The following is a 19,199-nucleotide window of genomic DNA, read 5'->3' on the forward strand; positions in this document are numbered from 1 at the left end:
CTCTTGCAAACTTTCTGCAAATCCTAACTGAACACCTTCAGCATCTCCTGGTGTTGGTTTCAAGTTCCATTTACTGTTTAGCTCATTAATTCGCTTCTTGATGGAATATGTATTGGGGAGACCATTAGCCTTGGTGGCAATTTCATGCCAGGCCTCATTTGAAATATTGAATTTATCTTTGAGGTAGAGCCACATATTTATGTTATCAATGTCATAATTATCAAGGGCCTTTGGGTCAGACTCTGTAAATGGTAGCTCTCCCTCTCCAACAAGATTGAAAGTTTCATATTGATTAGTCTCAGTGTTGAGGACTTCAATTTTGGTTGCAACAAAATTGTACAGCCCAAGAAAAGAGAGTGTAGTTTGACACTCGTCCTTCAGTTGGTTTTTAATTCTCTTTTAATGGTGCTTAGAATAGTCATAAAACTTCTTCTTAGCAGGGCCTCTACCTTTTTTCCCATTTTTAATCACTTTTTTGGCCAATTGAATAAATCTTTTCTTGTAGAAGGCCCCTTTCTTCTCAGCTTTCTCGAGAGCTTCTCGGGCTTTTTCATCCACTCGCAATCGCTTTGCCTTCTCCTGTACCAACGATTCTTCTAATTTTCTCTTTTCTCCCCTTAACTGGCTGTTCTCATCTTTAAGCTGATGCACATCAACCTCGTTGTAATACACCTTAAATCAATACCGAGGGCCCGCTTCCAAATTGCTAAGAAGTGCATTTAATTGCCTTCCGCCACGATTACTAGCTTTCTTGACAGCTTTCTGAAGGCTGAATATTTTCTTTCTGAAGACTTCTGAAATGCGGCTATTGATTATTACACCTCGTATACCTGATTACTCAAACACTTTGTTTACGATTGTTGAAAGGACCGACTCATGGTTTTCTCCGTCTTCGTCTTTACATTGCTTTGAAATAGTATAGATTAGTAAGCTGAAACGAAAAATTAATCGGGGAAGTTTACGAAAAATACAGCCAACAAGCTTAGAAAAGGCATTTATTTAGACTTCATACTGCGACAAACTTCACAAATCTTACTTGTTTATCTCGTAAGTAAACGATGGCAGATTAATTCCCGAAGCGCTCTCTGATTTTCCAGATCCCTCTCCTACTGCTTTCACGCTTACAAAACAGGAAAAATCAAAAGGAGGAAGATACAGCTGTTTTGAAACGCCATTTGACGAGGGTAAATCTGCTTTTTGTTCGACACTTTACATATCAAAACAAAGGAAATTTGTTACTCTTTTTCATTCTGGCGGTACATTTTTAATTTGCGCCTGCGTAAAAGAGGTATCGTTTGAAACCTTTCGCTTGGTTGTGTTTTGATCAAAAACGCCTTGTTAATTTCACGCAACCGCTCGGAGAAAGGTAAAAATGACGGGGGTAAATCTGCTTTTTGTTCGACACTTTACATATCAAAACAAAGGAAATTTGTTACTCTTTTTGATTCTGGCGGTACATTTTTAATTTGCGCCTGCGTAAAAGAGATATCGTTTGAGACCCTTCGCTTGGTTGTGTTTTGATCAAAAACGCCTTGTTAATTTCACGCAACCGCTCGGAGAAAAGGTAAAAATGACGGGGGAAAAACTTTACCTTCAAGTTAGAAAATTAGCGAAATAGAAAGCCAAAATATTATAGTTTAAAATTTCAGAGGTACATTGAGTGCTTTTTCCGTAGAGAATTCGCACGATGGTAAAATATTCGAAAATTACACTCGATTTGAGTGGGGCGTTGAACTGGGCGTGGTCGCTATATTCATGTTAAGACTATTTGTACCCCATGAGTTTGATATGTTTATGAAGGTGGTGCTTAAAAAGATGTATTGTCATGATTGAGAAGAATATTGGTAAACAAGGGGAAAAACGACGACGATTTCCAAATTACACTTTACAAAATTATGAAGAAAAACGAGTTGTGCTGAAATCTAGTAGCACGAAACGAAATGACATCGACACAAATCATAGAAAAAATATTAAGTAGGATTCAAAATCTGATGGATGAATCAGCAGACTCGAGACTTAACTGGAATAATTTCAAAGTTTAATCGCCCATGTGGATTCATATTAACAACTTGTCGTATCTACAACTATCCTCTGTTTACGCTTGTTGCGTAACTCTCAAAGAAGATAATTTCGTTGCCCTTAGGGTGGTCTATGAAACCGAAAATTCAAAGGTGATTGTGATCTTTAAAGAGCCGAGATTAGGATATTGAACAACAAGTATAACGTTGACGGCTTGTTGAAACGACTGCTAAGTCACTCACTTCTGAGACACAACGGGGCGACGTTCTCGACCTAGTTTCTTGCCGGTATTTTTGCTGCACGCGCTGTTGTCGAGTGACCTTCTCGTCCTCTTGCTTAATCACTCTATTGAAAACAAGTCCAGACAACAAACTTACGGCTTTGCGAGAAGTGCGTGAGTTCTTTATCCAATTACTGATCGACGTCTTTTCAACTTTTCTAGAGAGCTTTTTTCCGGTGAAAATCACAAGCAAAGGTTCCCCTGCGCTCCTTTGAGAAATCAGGCAGAGAAACTGTTCTTGTAGACATAGTTTAATGCTACTCTGGTTTACAGATTTAATGAATGTAACCGAAGAAGTCACAATACATAGACCCAACGTTTCGACACTCCTGTCGAGTGCCTTCATCAGGGGTAGTCTAAACACTGCAACAATTAAGAGGTCCTTTTATATGATCACTAATTAGCTGCCTTTTTCCAGACCAGGTGTAAATAGGCGTCAGGAAGGAAGCCGCCATCGTCACGATTTAAAGGAGCGTGGGCGGAGTTAATATGCCAAGCCTCCAAACAAAGGCGCTGGTGGTCACGCCATGAAATCATAAATTTACGAATCTGTAAAGATGCCGTAAAGTAAGTGTAAGATTATGGCGTAACATACCGTTCAAAATTCAGTCAGTATGGCGTAACATACCGTTCAGTCAGGGTATTTTCCCTATCGAAAAATTAATTTTCGTGTCGGAAATCAATTAACAGGGTCCGTTATTGTTGGCCTCTTTCTGACCTCCTCATTGTCTGCTATTTCCCGTGTCTGATATTATTTCCCGTGTCTGATATTATTTCCCATGTCTGTATTTACTGAGTGGATTTCGACTTATCGCCGTGCTTTATATTAGTGCTCGAGTCCTTAAATTATTCGTTACAATCATCGAGTCCGTAATTGGTCTCTTTCTCGGCGACAAGTTTACACAGAGTCCACTTTGTTTGAAAGCTCTTCGAACTTTGAGGCATTTTCTTCATCGTGCTGCCTCATTTTCTCTCTTAATGATTGGTTTTCTTTCAAACACTCGTCCAGTAGCACAGTATAACTGTCGCTAACGCTGATGTGGTCGGAAATTCTTGACATTTGTAAAAGAAAAAGAGTCCACAGATCACTTCACACGCCAAAAGTAAAGCCAGGAGTAATCGCAAACGACGCTAAAAGGACGCTAATATTCGCGCCATGAATACAAATATATGATGTCTCACCTTCTGATAGGCTCATTGCAGTCTCGTGAATACGATCCTTTATCAAATTGTACTGAATTTGTCGGAAGAATCGTCTGAATTAAAGACGATAGGCTCATTGCAGTCTCGTGAATACGATCCTTTATCAAATTGTACTGAATTTGTCGGAAGAATCGTCTGAATTAAAGACGTAATTTAGTGTTAAGAACTGAATTGAAAATGTAAATTAGCCACCGTAAAGAGTTAAAAGGCTGACGTTTCGAGCGTTAGCCCTTCACCAGAGCGATTCACGAAGGGCTAACGCTCGAAACGTCAGCCTTTTAACTCTTTACGGTGGCTAATTTACGTTTTCAACTCAGTTCTTAACACTAAATCCCCTGTAATAGTGTAGTTTGATCGTCCGGGTGAGTGTAGTCCTGAGAAGGACTGTTAGAAGGACCGCTCAAAAAGAGCAGGTTCATAGTGTTTTCCCTGTTTAAAAACTCTTTCCTCGCTGCTCTTAGAGCTACCACAGGCTAACCACACTGTATTTTCGTGGTTAATAATTGTTGACATGAAATCTAGAGGGTCATGAATAAAGCCCTGAAAATTGCATATTTAAATTACATCTCCTGAGAAGGACTGTTGTCGGTAATGGTGACTGACGTTTCGACAACCTGAGCGGAAGTCATCATCAGAGCCACTTGAGTCTGATGATGACTTCCGTAGCCTCCCCCGCAAGGTGGGACAGCAGAAACCGTGTCAGTTGTTTATTTATCAGTTCAGTTTACTTTCTACGTGAGGTATGACAATAACCCAAGTATTCCAGAAAAAGGATAATCAACCGCCTAAGGAGGTATAAATACCAGCTTAAGGCGACTGATATGCAGTATAGAACGCACTAGTGACCCCCTCGTGAGCCCTTAAGACCTTGCGTTCGGTATTACTTTCCTTCAAAACTGTATCTGCGTCTAATAACCGGAGGGAGCCGATGCATCGCCTAATGAGTTCTTTACGACTAGCTCCTAATTTACTGCTTGTGACTGTTTTTGCGTTGATCCAAAATTTAGCTTCAACGAGTGCCGCTGTGGTAGACCGCAAGAAGAGCACCGGTAGCTGCTTGAAAGAAGGTAAGATTCTCACAGCAAAAGTTGGTGATTATTTCTAGTGAGTATAGGCAACGCTTGAGGAAAACAGAAGCGACATTGGAGCGGCGTGCTGCGTTCTTTGAGGAAGCTAGAGAATCAAGGTCGCAAATTTTATATTGCAAAAGTTTGGTTTGAAACGGACAAACCGTGATTTTCGGTATTATATCAATCTCGTTTAATTTCTTGTTAAAATCCCCTTTGCCATATGCAAGAGAAAAGAGATAAATCGTATTTCGTAATTTCAATGCATTGGAGTGAGTTTGTTCTTTATATTTTGCAGAACTTTAGAGTCATCCTGGTACGCTAAGCCGTGGGCATTTTGAAGCGCCCTTCGATGTCTTGAGGGGGGGAGGGGAGGGGAGGATTGGGAGTGGCGGTGTTCTTCAGTTGCAGCATTTTGGCAAAGAAAATCGTAGATTAGGGAATCGAGATGGACTTCCAAATCCTGCAAAGTTCGTTACTTGTGATGTCCGTAAAGCTCTAGTGATAGCGAACCAAACTTTATTTCTTCTTTACTGTTCCGTGTTCAGTGGACTTTGTTATCTATTCGTTGATCTTTCTCGCTATTTTCCGGACATAATGAGGCTTTTCAAGGCAGAAAATGCCTTGATTTTAAGACAAATTTGAAACACGCAAGACCCAAAATCGGCATTTAGATGAAAAACGTTAGAAATGTCGATTTTTGCGATAAGCTGACAGAATTTGGACAGTGAGAACCATTGGATTATATCACATATTCAAATGAGAGAGACCAGAGCGTGAAAGTAACACAGTATGTGAAAGGGAGGGAGAGGAAGTTTATCAAAAGGTGACATTTCGGGATACGGCACAATCGTTACTCTCATTCCGACACTGCCTTAGCCTGAAATTTCAAATTGAACTAGGAGCCCATCATAATGGATTCTTTTTGGGAACTCTTAATGGGAATTTTTTTTACTTAACAAACATTCAATATTTAAACAACCTACATAAGCCATCTTTACCTCAACAGCTTATTATAAGAATTGCGCCGAGCTGTACAACTGCGGCCAAACGATCAGCGGTGTTTACACAATCGACCCTGATGGTGAAGGTGCCTTCAATGTGTATTGTGACCAAACCACAGACAGAGGAGGGTGGACAGTGTTTCAGAGAAGACTGGATGGTTGCATGGATTTTAACCTGGGTTGGGCAGACTACAAAAATGGCTTCGGTGATTTCCTTAATGGAGAGTTTTGGCTCGGACTAGAGAAGATCCATCGCCTGACGCAAAACGAGACAGAAAACAGGCTTCGAGTAGATCTGGGAGTAACTAGACGCAAAACTGTCTACGCTGAATATTTGTGGTTTGGAGTCGGAGACAAGAAAGACCAGTATCGGCTGAAACTCGGAAACAAATCAGGTGAGTCAATCTGCTTTCTCTCGGTAATCATTATCTAGAACAGCACGAAGGCGAGGATTAGAAAAGCATCAAATGTGTAATGTAGGTGACGGTTGTATTAAAAATTAATATTTACAGTAATCTGTGCGTGCTTCTCCTAAGAACTGATTTCTATCACACTTGCAATTTGTATCCGGGTAAACCTTATCTATGGAAGCCGAGGGCTGAGGGAGATTTCACAGAGTCCTGCGTGGTTTGACAATTCATGATATGATGCGAGAACAGAGTTCATTAATTGTTTTATTACAGGCTATTTTTTATAAAAATCTGCAAGATAGTGTAAAAAATCCTTTTATGAAAAGGAGGCCGGACTCCAAACTCCGGAAAAAAATTTATATTGAGCTTGTTAAATTAACCACGACATTTAGCTTGAATAAATTATCTGAAACGTTTTACATTTCAAAACAAAGGGGTAACGAACTTAAGTGATAGAAAGTTAAGCTTGAACTTGAATTCCGAAAAGCAACAAAAAAAGATACGTGAAAGAATCCACGTCAGTTTCAAAGTTAAGGTTAGAATTCTTTGATGCGATTGGCTAATTTGTGAAAAGCACGCGCTATGCGTGAACACAAAATGGAGTACCAAGGGGGAGATGGAGAGAAAAAAAATTTGATCTGAAATTTAAAACGTAAGGGAATTTCACTTCTCTCTGAGTTTGAAAAAGTTTGAGAACGCTATATGCTTAAGGAGCTTGGAAACCAGGCAAACTTTGAACTCGAGTTGATAAATGCAAAATATGCTGCAGATATTGGGTTATCCTATTGTTTCCTTACTCGGAACTGATTAGATCAAGTGACCACCACAAACCGTATAATATTAAGCCAAGCTTTAATAATTATTCGATCTAAAAGAAATACATTTATAATTCGCAATTAGAACAAACGCAAATCAAGTCTTTATCTTGTAACTGAATTAAAAAACTTCAATATAAACTTACTTCTGTGGCGGGTCGTTACAACAGTCTCACTTTACGGGTTAGCAGATTCTCCAGGTAAGCGGATTTAGAGACAGAAAAACGATAACAAAATAACTTCTTTCTCACTTCGATTCTGCTGAAAAACTGACTTAAACATAATAATCTAACGCTTTTAAATCAATCTATTGAATTAATGTCAATCACGATTCTTGTCATCGAATAAATCTGTCAACACGAGGCAACGCCTATTTATTAAACGAAACACCTATTACTTCACACGATTTTGTATATGGACTGAATTCTCTCGGCCAATCAGAGTTTCCAATGTAAGTCAAATTTACAATAAAGAGTATTGTCATCATTATCATCATCATCATCATAATTATCATTATACTTTATCACTATAATTGTTATAATTATTGGTGTTTTATCATTTCTATTAGAATGTGCGACTGTCAAAGATTCTCTTAGTGATCATAACGGCTCCCCGTTTGGTACACGGGACAAAGTTTACAAGCATTGTACCCATAAGTTTTTTGGAGGCTGGTGGTACATCAACAATACTGACTGTGCTGTTTCGTCAAATCTCAATGGTGCTCATCATTGTAAAAAGAGAAAAAGGAACATGAACGAGACCTTGGGCGAGCGAAAGATTCACTGGGGTATGTTATCTGACACTGACGCAAGTCAAACCAGTCCACTAACATCGGAAATGAAAATAAAACCTGTGGATTTACTTTTTAAGTGTTAAAACACTTTATTGAACACATGTAATCGTTCAATTGGCGTCTAGTCGGTTTCTTGATTAATAAAATACGTTATTTCAGCCAAACTTGTCATTGAAGAATTTACTTTAGTATTTGTTTCTCTCCCGTCTCGATTAGCTTCGCTATTTTGTGGGTAGGGGTTGTTAGATTTGTATTTTAATTGCTAAAAAGAATAATTTTTTTTATATTTTTGTTTTGCTTTGTTATATGACTGTTAGGGTTGCGAAATTGATGAGACTATTAAACCATCTGTTACATAACGATGTGTGGCCCAAAATATTTCCGAAATATTTTGGGCCACTTTAAAGTTTAAAGTTCTTTCTTCAAACCAACCGATTTCCTCGATTCCTTACTGCGCACAAAGATTGGGGGCGAACTTTCGACGAGGCATAACCTCCAGTTGCTCCTAAAGATTTCCTAAAATAATGACACCATCGAAAAGGGCTTCTCCTACTAGATGGAAAGCCGCGTGTCATAAGGCTGACTTTATCAGTTTAAAAGCATAGAATAAGCGAAAGACAGCTTTAGAAATTGGGAAAAAAACAACAGCGGGTTTGCAGAAGCCCTGTTACGCAGCATTTCGGGTAAACAAAGCTCTTCTGGGCAATTGGGTGACCGTCGGACTGGGAAACGTTTACAATCGATCTCAAGCCCAATCCCATGTAAGTTTTTGTGTGACCTCTCTCTCCCGGTGAGATCACAGGCAGACCACACTATGAGTTTGTGGTTAATAACTGCAGATGTGAGGCGAGCGAAATCCATGAGGGTTATGAATAAAGCTCTGAAAATTACATATCTAAATTACACCTCGGTCTGAATATCCCAATAAAGTTAGATAAAATATTTATCAACTCGTTTGTGGTATTTTTTCACCTTCATGGGCCGTTTTATTTGAAGAGTCTTTTTATTACGAAATTACTTCCGCCAAATGTAATTTTGGAAGAATTTACAGAAATGACGGATGATGTCATTTCTGTGATAATTAAGTTTCAAATCTTTAACAACTTTTCCCACCTCTAAAGTTCACCTTCACACAAAGCAAATACTCTTCTCTTCACGAGATTTTGCATATAGCAAAAACTTTCATTTAAAAAGAATAATAAACAACGTGGCGCCTGACTTTCATTGAAAAGTACGGTATTTTATTTGTTTTAAGCGCCCTGTGCGCTTATCAATTTTTTGGACCTTGAGAGCCGGGACGCTTATCCGATGTGGGCGCTTACTGCCCTTATTCGAGGCTAGGCGCCTCTTAAACTTTCACCACTTTTAGCAAGGAGTTAATTTATTTTGCAACTAAATGATACATGATAACAAAAGATGACGATGTACCATATGGGAGTGAATTTATAGTTTGTGAGCCATTAAAGAAATTTTAATACTCCCCTGATGCATTTCAGTTTCCGCTTATTCGAAGCACTGGGCGCTCATTAACTCTCTCCAGGCGTTTATTCGGGGTAGCTGCTTACAAATGATACCATTCTTGCGAAAAGCAAAATCATGATTTAGTAAAAAGTCTAAATAAAAAAGCGTTTAATAGAAAATAAAAGAAGGCCGAAGAAAGCAGAAGACTACACAGATGGTGCGACATGGACGCAAACCGAAATCAGACGCGACTTCAGCCAATGAGAGATGCGATGGCACCTGAGAAACCTCCTATCAATCAATCAATCAATCAATCAATCAATCAATCAATTAATCAATCGTTTCCTTGGAGGAATTAAAAAAACAATGGTTAAGCTTTAATCATCTCACCCTTCTGAAATTGTACTTACCAACATTTAATTTTATTATCTTTAATATTTGATCCAAGAACTGATCTACCCTAGGTGATAAAAACAGAGGGAAAGAAGGAAGAACCGAGAAATTTTTTTCTCAAATGAAATTTCTACATTTTTACAGTATCGTCGCTACTAAACCTTATCTAAAGCTGGAACTAAAGGTCTTTCCTCAGAAATTTGAAAAAAGGCGAAAATTTAAATTAATCTCACCTTCTGAAAAGCCTTTTACTCGTGAGTTTAAATTTTAACAGGGAGAGTTTTTATCTTGTCCGAACTCTTGATCCAACCGCTCTTTGTGTTTAGATTTAGTTAAATCATTTCTAAAGCCGAGTTCCCTACACGTTTTTTTGTCAACCTCTTTGAAAAATATTGGTTTGATGATTCGTATAGTTGAGTACAACATAAGTGCGTTGAAGATGCGTTGGCGATCGATGTACGAAGGCTTATAGCTCATATTTGTGATTACATCGGAAGCCATGCAAAGGTCTTGTCCACCAGATAATACCAAAATGTTTTGAAAAAGTACTACAAGCTGACTTAAAAGTTTGCTAGAACGTTCACCGATCATCTGCCATTAGTGGACAATCTTCGCTCTTTGCTGATTTCTGAGACGATTGTTCCAGCTTTGTGCTTTTTTCAGATCCTCTTTTTGTTCTGCCATGAGCTTCTCCAGAAAAGCATACTCCACCTCCATTGTCTGATAACTCCAACTTAAGTCCTCCAGCCGCTGGACAATATCGACGTACCAGTGGTTCTTTAGAGAGCTGTCACGGCGCGAGTTCAGGGTTGGAAACTCCGATGGAGGGAGAACCATTTTGTCGTTGTTTACAAATTGATGTGTTGAATTTACGCCATCGGTGGCCATGGTTTCCTATGAAGTAAGAATTTCATAATAAGGCGACTTTTGCGAAGATTCTTATTTGTCAATTTATGGTTTCTGTCAGTCAACTGACCAGCAAGATATTCAATCAGTCTGTAAGGTAGTCAGTTACTCTGTCAGTTAGTCAATCAGTCAGTCATTCTACACGCGTTTCCCATGCACGCGTCATAGCAGTGTTTATTACGCATAAGGATTTTACTTCACTGTAACTGCAGCTTGCATCTGTAATGAAAGCATTCGCAAATAACATATTGAATATCACTTCGTTATCCTGCAAAATTTTGGTAAAAGTTTCATGTGCATCAATATGATCCACTCAAAGAGCGAATTAATATTGATTCTTGAAGCTTTTGTGAAGCGTTTCGTAATTCATGGCCATAACTTTTAACAAGAACTTGCCAACACGAAAACGTGTATTTATGTTGATTTGTTTGAGCCGATAACACACATAATCAAAGGATAATTGCCGCTAATTTAATTTGCCTTCTAATTTTGGCGCTTTGGATCGTTTTCAGCCGAATACTGATTTCGAAACTTTGTTCTCCCATGATCTGGCTTAAAATGTCTACACTCGTTTGCAAAAACGTCGACACCTAAATAGCGTGATCCATAAACAATCAGACACATGGGCTTCATGAGAAATACTCGCACAGTTACATAACAATTAAGCAGTTCTTTTTACATTATTCATGAAAATCTTTGTTTACAATAATTCTTTTCTTTACCACTTGCAACCACTTGTGGTTCTTTAACCAAAGAGTTTTGGGGCAAAATCAGTACAGGGTTATCGAGAAATAATTATCAAGCCTTTCTTAATTTGCATTTTAATGTACCAGTCAGCGGTATTCCCGCCCAAAACAATATTGAATTTGAACTAATCTGTCGAGGTAGATCCTCTTCGGGTATCAATGTTGTCATCGATATTTCTAGTTTACTTTAGGCTTCTCATTTAAGAACAATTATTATTTTAACATATCCCGTAAAGTATAAAAATTTTCCCTTTCATTTTTCACCGACTTCTCTTCTACATGTTTGAGAGCAAATTTTCCAACATTAGAGAAATCTCATTCCACTTTTTTTTTTCTAGTAATTCAAGTGCACCTTATTGTCATTCTTTTCAACAAGTATGTTCCTGCAGCGAAGACGTCGAGACGAATTTGTCGAAATTAACATAAATATTCAAAATGAAAAAAATAAAAATAAAACTTGGCGAATCGGGAAGTTTTGGTTGAGTTTTTTGATTTAGTGGCAGTTTGATTTGGCACATGCTTTGGTTTTTCTTTTTGCAACCAAACAATAATGAACAAATATTCCTTAGCATAAACAATTTGGACGTTTCTGGGATAATGGCTTGAGTAAAACTACCTCCAACCAAAAATTTTGTACAAACTGGCTGATGCAACAATAGTTCTGTTGTAAATTAGCTCGAAGATTTTTATTCTAATTTTCCTTAAGCCTTTTGGTTAAGGAAAATATACTAGCTTTCTTTTCTCTGTTTTTTTAGCTCAAGCGAAGTTTCACGGGAAAATCAAAATAGCTACGGTTGAAATCCAGATGTTCCCTACCTTACTTGGACTTGTTTCGCGGCTCCTGTTCGCAGAAATAGAAATCGAAAAGGCAACAAAAACTAAAACATCAAATTAAGTTCGTAATATCTTCAAAAATTAGCACAAATAGGGATCTGTTCCAAGAAGATGCTGCGCGTTTAAATGACTGTCATGAACAACTACTGTTATATTCAACCTACCATCACTGCTGAGACATATTAACCTGTTTTCAGGAACAGATTTTAACGGCAATCCCACTGATCTAACTCAAGGAGTTTTAGACTTTGGTGTGACATACTGCGAGCGAGACATGTTCAGTGAGGGAAAACTTGATCGAGATTGCATTTAGCAATCAACAAAGGACCCGTTGAAACAGAATTTTAGGACTCAACCTCCTTTAGGTATATCATGATACCCGCGAGAATCGACAAAATTTATAGTTTCGAAAATTTGCTTTGCATATTTGGAATTCAAGGGCCTTGGATATTTAAAAGTTGCAAAATCAAGTGTATATTATCATGACAGGTATATAATTTTTACTGCTAAGATTGGGATTTATTCTAATCTTTGAGTTTGGCTTACTATTTTGACTGCTCTTGTGGCCAAATTGGTCAAATCATCTGCTGTGTTTATTCTAGCCTTTTCTTCACGTTAGGACATTTTTTTTCGGGCAGAGCTCACGTAAAGGGACGTTTTTCTTCGAAACATGCATCGATATAAAGACAAACATTATGTCTAGACATAATGTTTTTATGTCGGGGCATGTTTCTATGATAACCCGTTGGGAGGTTTGTACCAGGTACGAACAGTAACCAATCAGTATTAAGGGCGGAGTTTGCTTGTACCAGGTACGAACAGTAACCAATCGGTAGTAAGGGCGGAGTTTGCTATGTTAAAACCAGGAGAAATTCCTTGATTCGCCCTTCTATCCCTCGCCATTCGAACGTCAAGTGCTCAAGAAATCTTTTCCCTCTCTTCGATAACACAGTCCAAAGTTTCAGGCAAGTTGAAAATTTCTGTATTCTCTATCTTGCTATTATTTTGTTGGTGTCCAATTTAATTGAATATTTCAAACCTCGCATTTAACATATCCTGTGCATGGCACCAACACGTCTACTTATCCTCGGTCACTCCTTTATCCATCGTTTGTTTCGTTTTCTTGTTGCTCATTTCGGTCGCGATTTCCTGGAGAATTTTAACTTGGGCGACGACCTTATTTTCAAATGGCATGGGATAGGGGGAAGGACAGTAGCAAAAACTAGGCAACGTGACCTCGGAGTCGTAAGATCATTTGCTCCCGATATTGTCATTTGCAGCTTGGCACGAACGACCTAACGGCGTTATCTGCCGTAGAAACGGGGTCCGCTATAGAGGATCTCGTTCGTTTGTTATACGATTCTTACAGCGTTAACAGAATTTGTGTTTGCCAAACCATTTATCGCGAGAACGCGCCTCTGTTTAATAACAAAGCAAACACTTTATCCAAATACCTTAGAGTGGTTTTGGAACCTATTCCATATGCTTGTTACTGGAAACACAGGGGTTTTTGGAACAGCAAATCTCGTTTCCTTCACCGTGATGGTGTCCACCTTAATAATTTAGGTCATTTTAAACTCTACTGCAGTTTGAGGGGAGCCATTTTAGGATGCTGGAGAGCTTTATCGGAAGCTTCGTGATCTGCCAGTTATTGTGTAAGCTTCTACTGCAGGACAATGCATTTTTAAATGTTTTATCGGCGGTTTCTTACCCCGCATTTATTTATTTGAGAAGCAGCGTATTTCTTTCGATGTATTGCCAGTTCACATTTTTTGTTTTGAACCAGGCCTATGTCATATATGTTTTTGCCTTGCCTCTTATGTTATTTTGGGAAGTTTTTCTCTTGGCAGGCTTGTTTTTTGTTGGTCCAGTGGACCACATATGTTATTTACGATCTTGGTATCGTTTTGGCCTTGGTATTTCTTTTACGCTGTGCTTTCACTTTACCATTTGAGTGTACAACCCTTTCTGACCATCCCCTAATTTAGGGGAAAGTGTCCAATGCACTCGGTACTGTGATAAAGCGTTAGCTTATTGTTCTGTATTGTGCAGTTTCAGCACACTTGTTTGTTGAACTTGGCGTTTTTGTGGCTACCTGCTCTCTCACTTTTTTGATTTGCTATGATCTTTTTACTTCACGTATGTACAACATCCATACTTGTAATGGTTTACAACTGATACCTTTGCTGTATTTCCATATCTTATATTCGCGTCTTAAGCGTGGCCCCTCTCAGGCTATAGGTTTTCACCAGACAACAATAGACAATAGAGTTGTCAGCACTGTCTGTAGCTATGTGCTTTATTAATTTTTGCCATAACACGGTAGATTTCGAGATTTTTTCTTATTGTCTTATGCTCCCATTTTTGTACATTCCCTTTGTAAGTTATGCCTCCTAGAAAACGTTCTGCCGTTGTGAATGACCGTCCTAAACGGGCCAAACGAACAAAGAAAACCAGCCCATCGAGATAAGTGAAGTAACACCTCCACTTCCAGCTATGAGTTCCACAGCTAGCCATTCCCAGAATGTCAAGAACAGCTCCTTGGATGTCGGCGCTCTATCAAGCACCATTTCTGCCGCCGTTTCCGAAGCCCTTCAGGCTGCATTTCCTGGGGATAACATAGCTGCCATTTTAATAATTTAGGTCATTTTAAACTCTACCGCAGTTTGAGGGGAGGTGTTCCTGCTAAAGCGGGTTTGGGTGAACCACAACCCCAGCAGATTTTTACTAGTATTGCGGGGGGTCTTCCCGCCCGGTTAGTGCTAAACTTAAAGCCAAAATATGGGCAAACGAATATGTAGACTTTGGGGCATTGCTTTTTTCCTCCTCAAAAGAAGGCAAATATTCGTTATCTATGATCCTTCTGCTGGGCTGCAACGCTCGCCACAGTTCACGCTCGAGCCCTCACAATCCAACAAAAAGGATTACTTCGATACATCAATGGGCTTCGGCATTTAATATTTTTGTCTCAGTCCTATGCGGAGCGCTTCTCTAGCGAAACTCCAAGTTAATGAAATATTGCGAAGTTGTACGAGATTTGGCTTATAAATCAGGCGATTGGTTTGGGTATGACGAACAATTTCGCTATAATCAGACAATCGAACCCAGCACTTTACCCATGGGACCAAATACACTGGGAATTATGGCTAAGAGCTGCCAACAGTTTTCGTAGGCCACAGTCGTTCAAACAAATTTCAGACTCAAACTCGTCAACGCTTTCGATCTCCCCCTTTTCCAAAGGGAACTTGGCTGGGATCTTTCAAGCCGTGAAGCAGTGTCTCTGGCTGCCAATATGACCACTCCTGCTTAACATGTGGAGCAAAAACACCCAGCGCAGTCAATGTGTCATTCAAGCAATACACACCCCATTTCGGAGGTAAGGCTTAAAGGAGGCCCGACTCAAGCACTGCGGTTTCTACACAGTCCACCAGGGTACCCAGGTGAAAGTGGATCGTCTTAATTTTTTCTGCACGGCTATGACTCTGCGTTAGCTTTATCTTATTGACGGTTTTCGTTTTGGTTTTCGAGTTTCAATTTTGTTGGTGAACGGACTGTATTACGAATTATCCTAATCTTAAAAGCGCTAGAGATCAAACATGATTTAGTTAAAGCAAAAGGTAAGTAGGGAATGCAGAGGCTGGGAGAGTGCCTCCATGCGACCGGAGCCTAAAATTATTCCTGCAAACTTCAAAACTGAATCCAGACCTACTGTTTTCTCGGGGGCGAGAGGAACGCCAATATATTCGCACAAAGAAACAAAATTCGACAAGTCGCGTGTGCATTGGTCTTTGGTCGGCGCAATGAAGAGAAAATCGTCTAAAATGTGCAAAACGGACGGACTGAGCTCCGAGATGGTGGATAGAAATCCACTCAAGTGCCGTCGATACAGCTTCAAATATAGCACAGCTCGAACTCAATCCCATCGGCAAAGTCCTATCTAAATAATACAAGTTTTCCCACTTCAAACCTAACAGGGAATAATCAGCAGGGTGAATAGGAATTATGCGAAATGCAGACTTAACATCTGTTTTGGCCATGAAACAACCCCGCCCTAATCGCTTAATCGACTTGGATGCATCACCGACAGACGCATATTTCACTGTGGAGTAAATGTCAGGAATGAAGTCGTTGACCGAAGCACCCTCGGGGTAATATAAGTGGTGAATGAGACGACATTCGGACGGATCTTTTTTTGGGTACAATGCCTAAAGGGGATGTACGAAAATTAGGAAAGGGCGGGGTTGTAAAAGGACCAACAATTCTCCCAGCCGCGCATTCCCTACTTAACTTGGCTTTAACTAAATCAGGTTGATCTATAGCGCTTTTAAGATTAGGAGATTCGTAATGAACTCGAAAACCAAAACGAAAACCGTCAATAAGATAAGAAGCTAACGCAGAGTCATAGCCGTGCAGAAAAAATTTAAGACGATCCACTTTTACCGGGGTAACTCCTACCTTTCGGCTATTTCTTATGTACACAAATTAAAGGGCTTACGTGACCCCACCAAATCTTTCTTAATTCAGAAGTTGTTGACAGCATTAAGTCGGCAACGAGCTGCAGACGTTCGTCTTCCCGTGACGAAGCCTGTGTTACATCAACTTGTTCGGTCTCTGGATTTCACCAACTCTTGGGCATGGCAACGTTCTCTTTTTGGGACAATATTTTTAGTCGCTTTCTATGGTCTATTTCGCATTGGCGAACTTGTCGTCAAGAGCACGCATTTGGGCTCATCAGTTGTTCAATATCACAGCTTGACCTTTTTGACTTGTAACGGCCTGCCCATATTGCGAAAATTAGCATTTCCGAATACAAACACAACCCTTCCAAAAGGCCATTTCACATTTTGCTTGCTCGAGAAGACGTTCCTTCTCTCTGCCCAGTTACTGCTCTCTTGCAGTATACTAGGCTTCGCGGCGATCGGTCAGGTCCACTTTTGTAACGCTGATTTTTCGCTGTGTCTTTACATCAATTCAACACAGAACTTCAGAGGTGTTTAACGTACTGTGGTCTCGATCTTAGCCGCTATAAAAGCCATAGTTTTCGCATTGGTGGCGCTTGTCATGCTGCCGACAATGGTTTTTCTGATGCCCAAATTCGTGCGCTTGGCCGCTGGAAATCGGATGCATTTAAAGTTTATTTACGTTCCGAAATTCTTACTAATTGATAGACCATTACAGTCTTGGGCGCCACTTCGTTCAGTCAAGGGCTGCGAAGTTGTTGTCATGCCGGTTTTTTTAAGTGGCTGCTTTTTTGCAGGCTTTCTGCCGTTACATTAAATGTTTTAGTTTTTTTGCCCACTTCTTCTTTATAACTTCAGGTCATTCATGTTACTTATCTCGATGAGTTGAATGCTTTCCAGGGGGTTCAGACAAGTGGCTGCCGTTTTTTTTGGATTGCATTCTCTCTTTGATTTTAGTCACATGGGACTGTTCAGACATGGGCTGCAGTCTTCATGGATTTTTGTGTAGAGTTGCTTTCCCTCCATTACGTGAGCCTTGCATTTTTATTCTTTCTTTCATTTGTATTTGTCGTGTCTGTTCGTTTTTGTGGGGCTTCAGCCACAGTTTGTGGCTTGTGGCGTTTTTTTTGTCGCCCCACGTTGACATTATCGGTTGATAAGTTCAGATATTCCGCTCTTTGTTATCACTTAGTTATAATTGATTTAATTAAAACTGCCACAGTTTGTGGCCAAATTGTTCCAAATCATCTGTTGTGTTTATTCTAGCATTTTCTTCACGTTGGGACATCTTTTTCGGGCAGAGCTCACGTAAAGGGACGTTTTTCTTCGAAACATGCATCGATATAAAATATATTAAAGTTCACACGGCAACCATGTGGACAATCAAACATGGTTTGATGCTACTCTGGTTTGCAGATTTAATGAATGTAACCGAAGAAGTTACAATTCATAGACCCAACGTTTCGACACTCCTGTCTAGTGCCTTCATCAGGGGTGATCCTAACGCTGCAACAAGAGGTCCTCTTACATGATCACTAATTAGCTGCCTTTTTTCTGACGAGGTGTAAATAGGCGTCAGGAAGCAAGCCGCATCGTCACGATTTTAAGGAGCGTGGGCGGAGTTGACATGCCAAGCCTCCAAACAAAGGCTCTGGTAGTCACAGTATGAAATTATAAATTTACGAATCCGTAAAGATGCCGTCAAGTAAGTGTAAGATCCTCTATACGCGTCTTATAGAACTTCTTTACACTCTCGTAAAGAATGTCTTAACGCTTTGAAAACGATAGTACGTAAAGATCACGGAGAGACTAAAAACGTTATCTTTACGTGCCTTGTAAAATTCGTATAAAGAATATTTACTATATTTTACAGCGACTGTAAAGCGATCAGAAGGCGATCTTTACGCGTTATTAAACTATCGTAAATGGACAATATTTACATGCCCATTTGCCATTTTGCAGTCGCCTGAATTTTTTGGCAACATTCCCTTTTGCTAATCAGACTATAACAAATGTGAGCTAGTGACAACATCAACGTAATGCGCTATCCTAGTGCGTATTTCCAAAAGTCGTATCGAGAACGTTTGCGACATTTTACGCTTCTGTAAAACGATGCCGCACATGCCTTTCAAGGACTGACCCATATAACAACACACGTTTTATACATTGCAGTTTATTTTATTGTCATAACTCTTTAACTTGATTTTGTAATATTCACAGTAACGTAGCTAAAGGTTTATATGCACGGGATAAGAACTGAAAAATACAAATATCATAAATATAAATATTTTTACATAGATATACAAAATGTCTCATTGTTTTCGCACAGTTTATAGGCACATGGACCTTTGAGTTACCTTTCTTTGATTCCGTTTTGATTGTTTTCTTTCAAACAATCATCCATTAGCACAGTATAACTGTCGCTCACGCTGATGTGGTCGGAAATCCTTGACATTTTGAAAGGAAAAGAGTCCACAGATCACTTCACACGCCAAAAGTAAAGCCAGGAGTAAAGGTCGGAAATTCTTGACAATTTGACTTCCGCTCAGGTTGTCGAAACGTCAGTCACCAGAACCGACAACAGTCCTTCTCAGGACTACACTCACCCGGACGATCAAACTACACTATTACATGTTAACCTCGGGTTCAAACCATTTACTGTACTAAATCACCTGTTATACTCTCCCGCCGATCTGCGGCAGCCTCGTTTCTACGTATTTTCGTCCCCAGGGACTCTTCATCAAACGTCCCGAGGACTAAAACCATTGACAGTCGGATGTTAAAGTTCGACAATCTTATTATTACAAA

General features: G+C 39.5%; 1 protein-coding gene and 1 pseudogene across 1 annotated transcript; both read left to right on the forward strand.

The window, feature by feature from the left end:
* The first annotated feature begins 4,279 nt into the window (after positions 1-4,279).
* On the forward strand, positions 4,280-7,713 carry LOC131786162 (angiopoietin-related protein 7-like). The gene is made up of 3 exons (XM_059103176.2): positions 4,280-4,569; positions 5,579-5,968; positions 7,367-7,713. The coding sequence occupies exons 1-3, from the start codon at positions 4,431-4,433 to the stop codon at positions 7,672-7,674; spliced, it is 837 nt and encodes a 278-aa protein (XP_058959159.2). The 5' UTR covers positions 4,280-4,430; the 3' UTR covers positions 7,675-7,713.
* An 8,419-nt stretch (positions 7,714-16,132) lies between these two features.
* Positions 16,133-17,096, forward strand: LOC136281653 (uncharacterized; annotated as a pseudogene).
* The last annotated feature ends 2,103 nt before the right edge of the window (positions 17,097-19,199 follow it).

Source organism: Pocillopora verrucosa, chromosome 6 (genome assembly GCF_036669915.1).
Source record: "Pocillopora verrucosa isolate sample1 chromosome 6, ASM3666991v2, whole genome shotgun sequence".
In the NCBI taxonomy this organism is placed as follows: Eukaryota; Metazoa; Cnidaria; class Anthozoa; order Scleractinia; family Pocilloporidae; genus Pocillopora; species Pocillopora verrucosa.

What these genes read in the sequence shown, in the direction of transcription:
- LOC131786162 (XM_059103176.2), top strand. Translation starts at nt 4,431, where the DNA reads ATGCATCGCCTAATGAGTTCTTTACGACTAGCTCCTAATTTACTGCTT. An exon ending in CGGTAGCTGCTTGAAAGAAG is followed by an intron (nt 4,570 to 5,578) that starts GTAAGATTCTCA and finishes TTACCTCAACAG; the next exon opens with CTTATTATAAGAATTGCGCC. An exon ending in GAAACTCGGAAACAAATCAG is followed by an intron (nt 5,969 to 7,366) that starts GTGAGTCAATCT and finishes CATTTCTATTAG; the next exon opens with AATGTGCGACTGTCAAAGAT.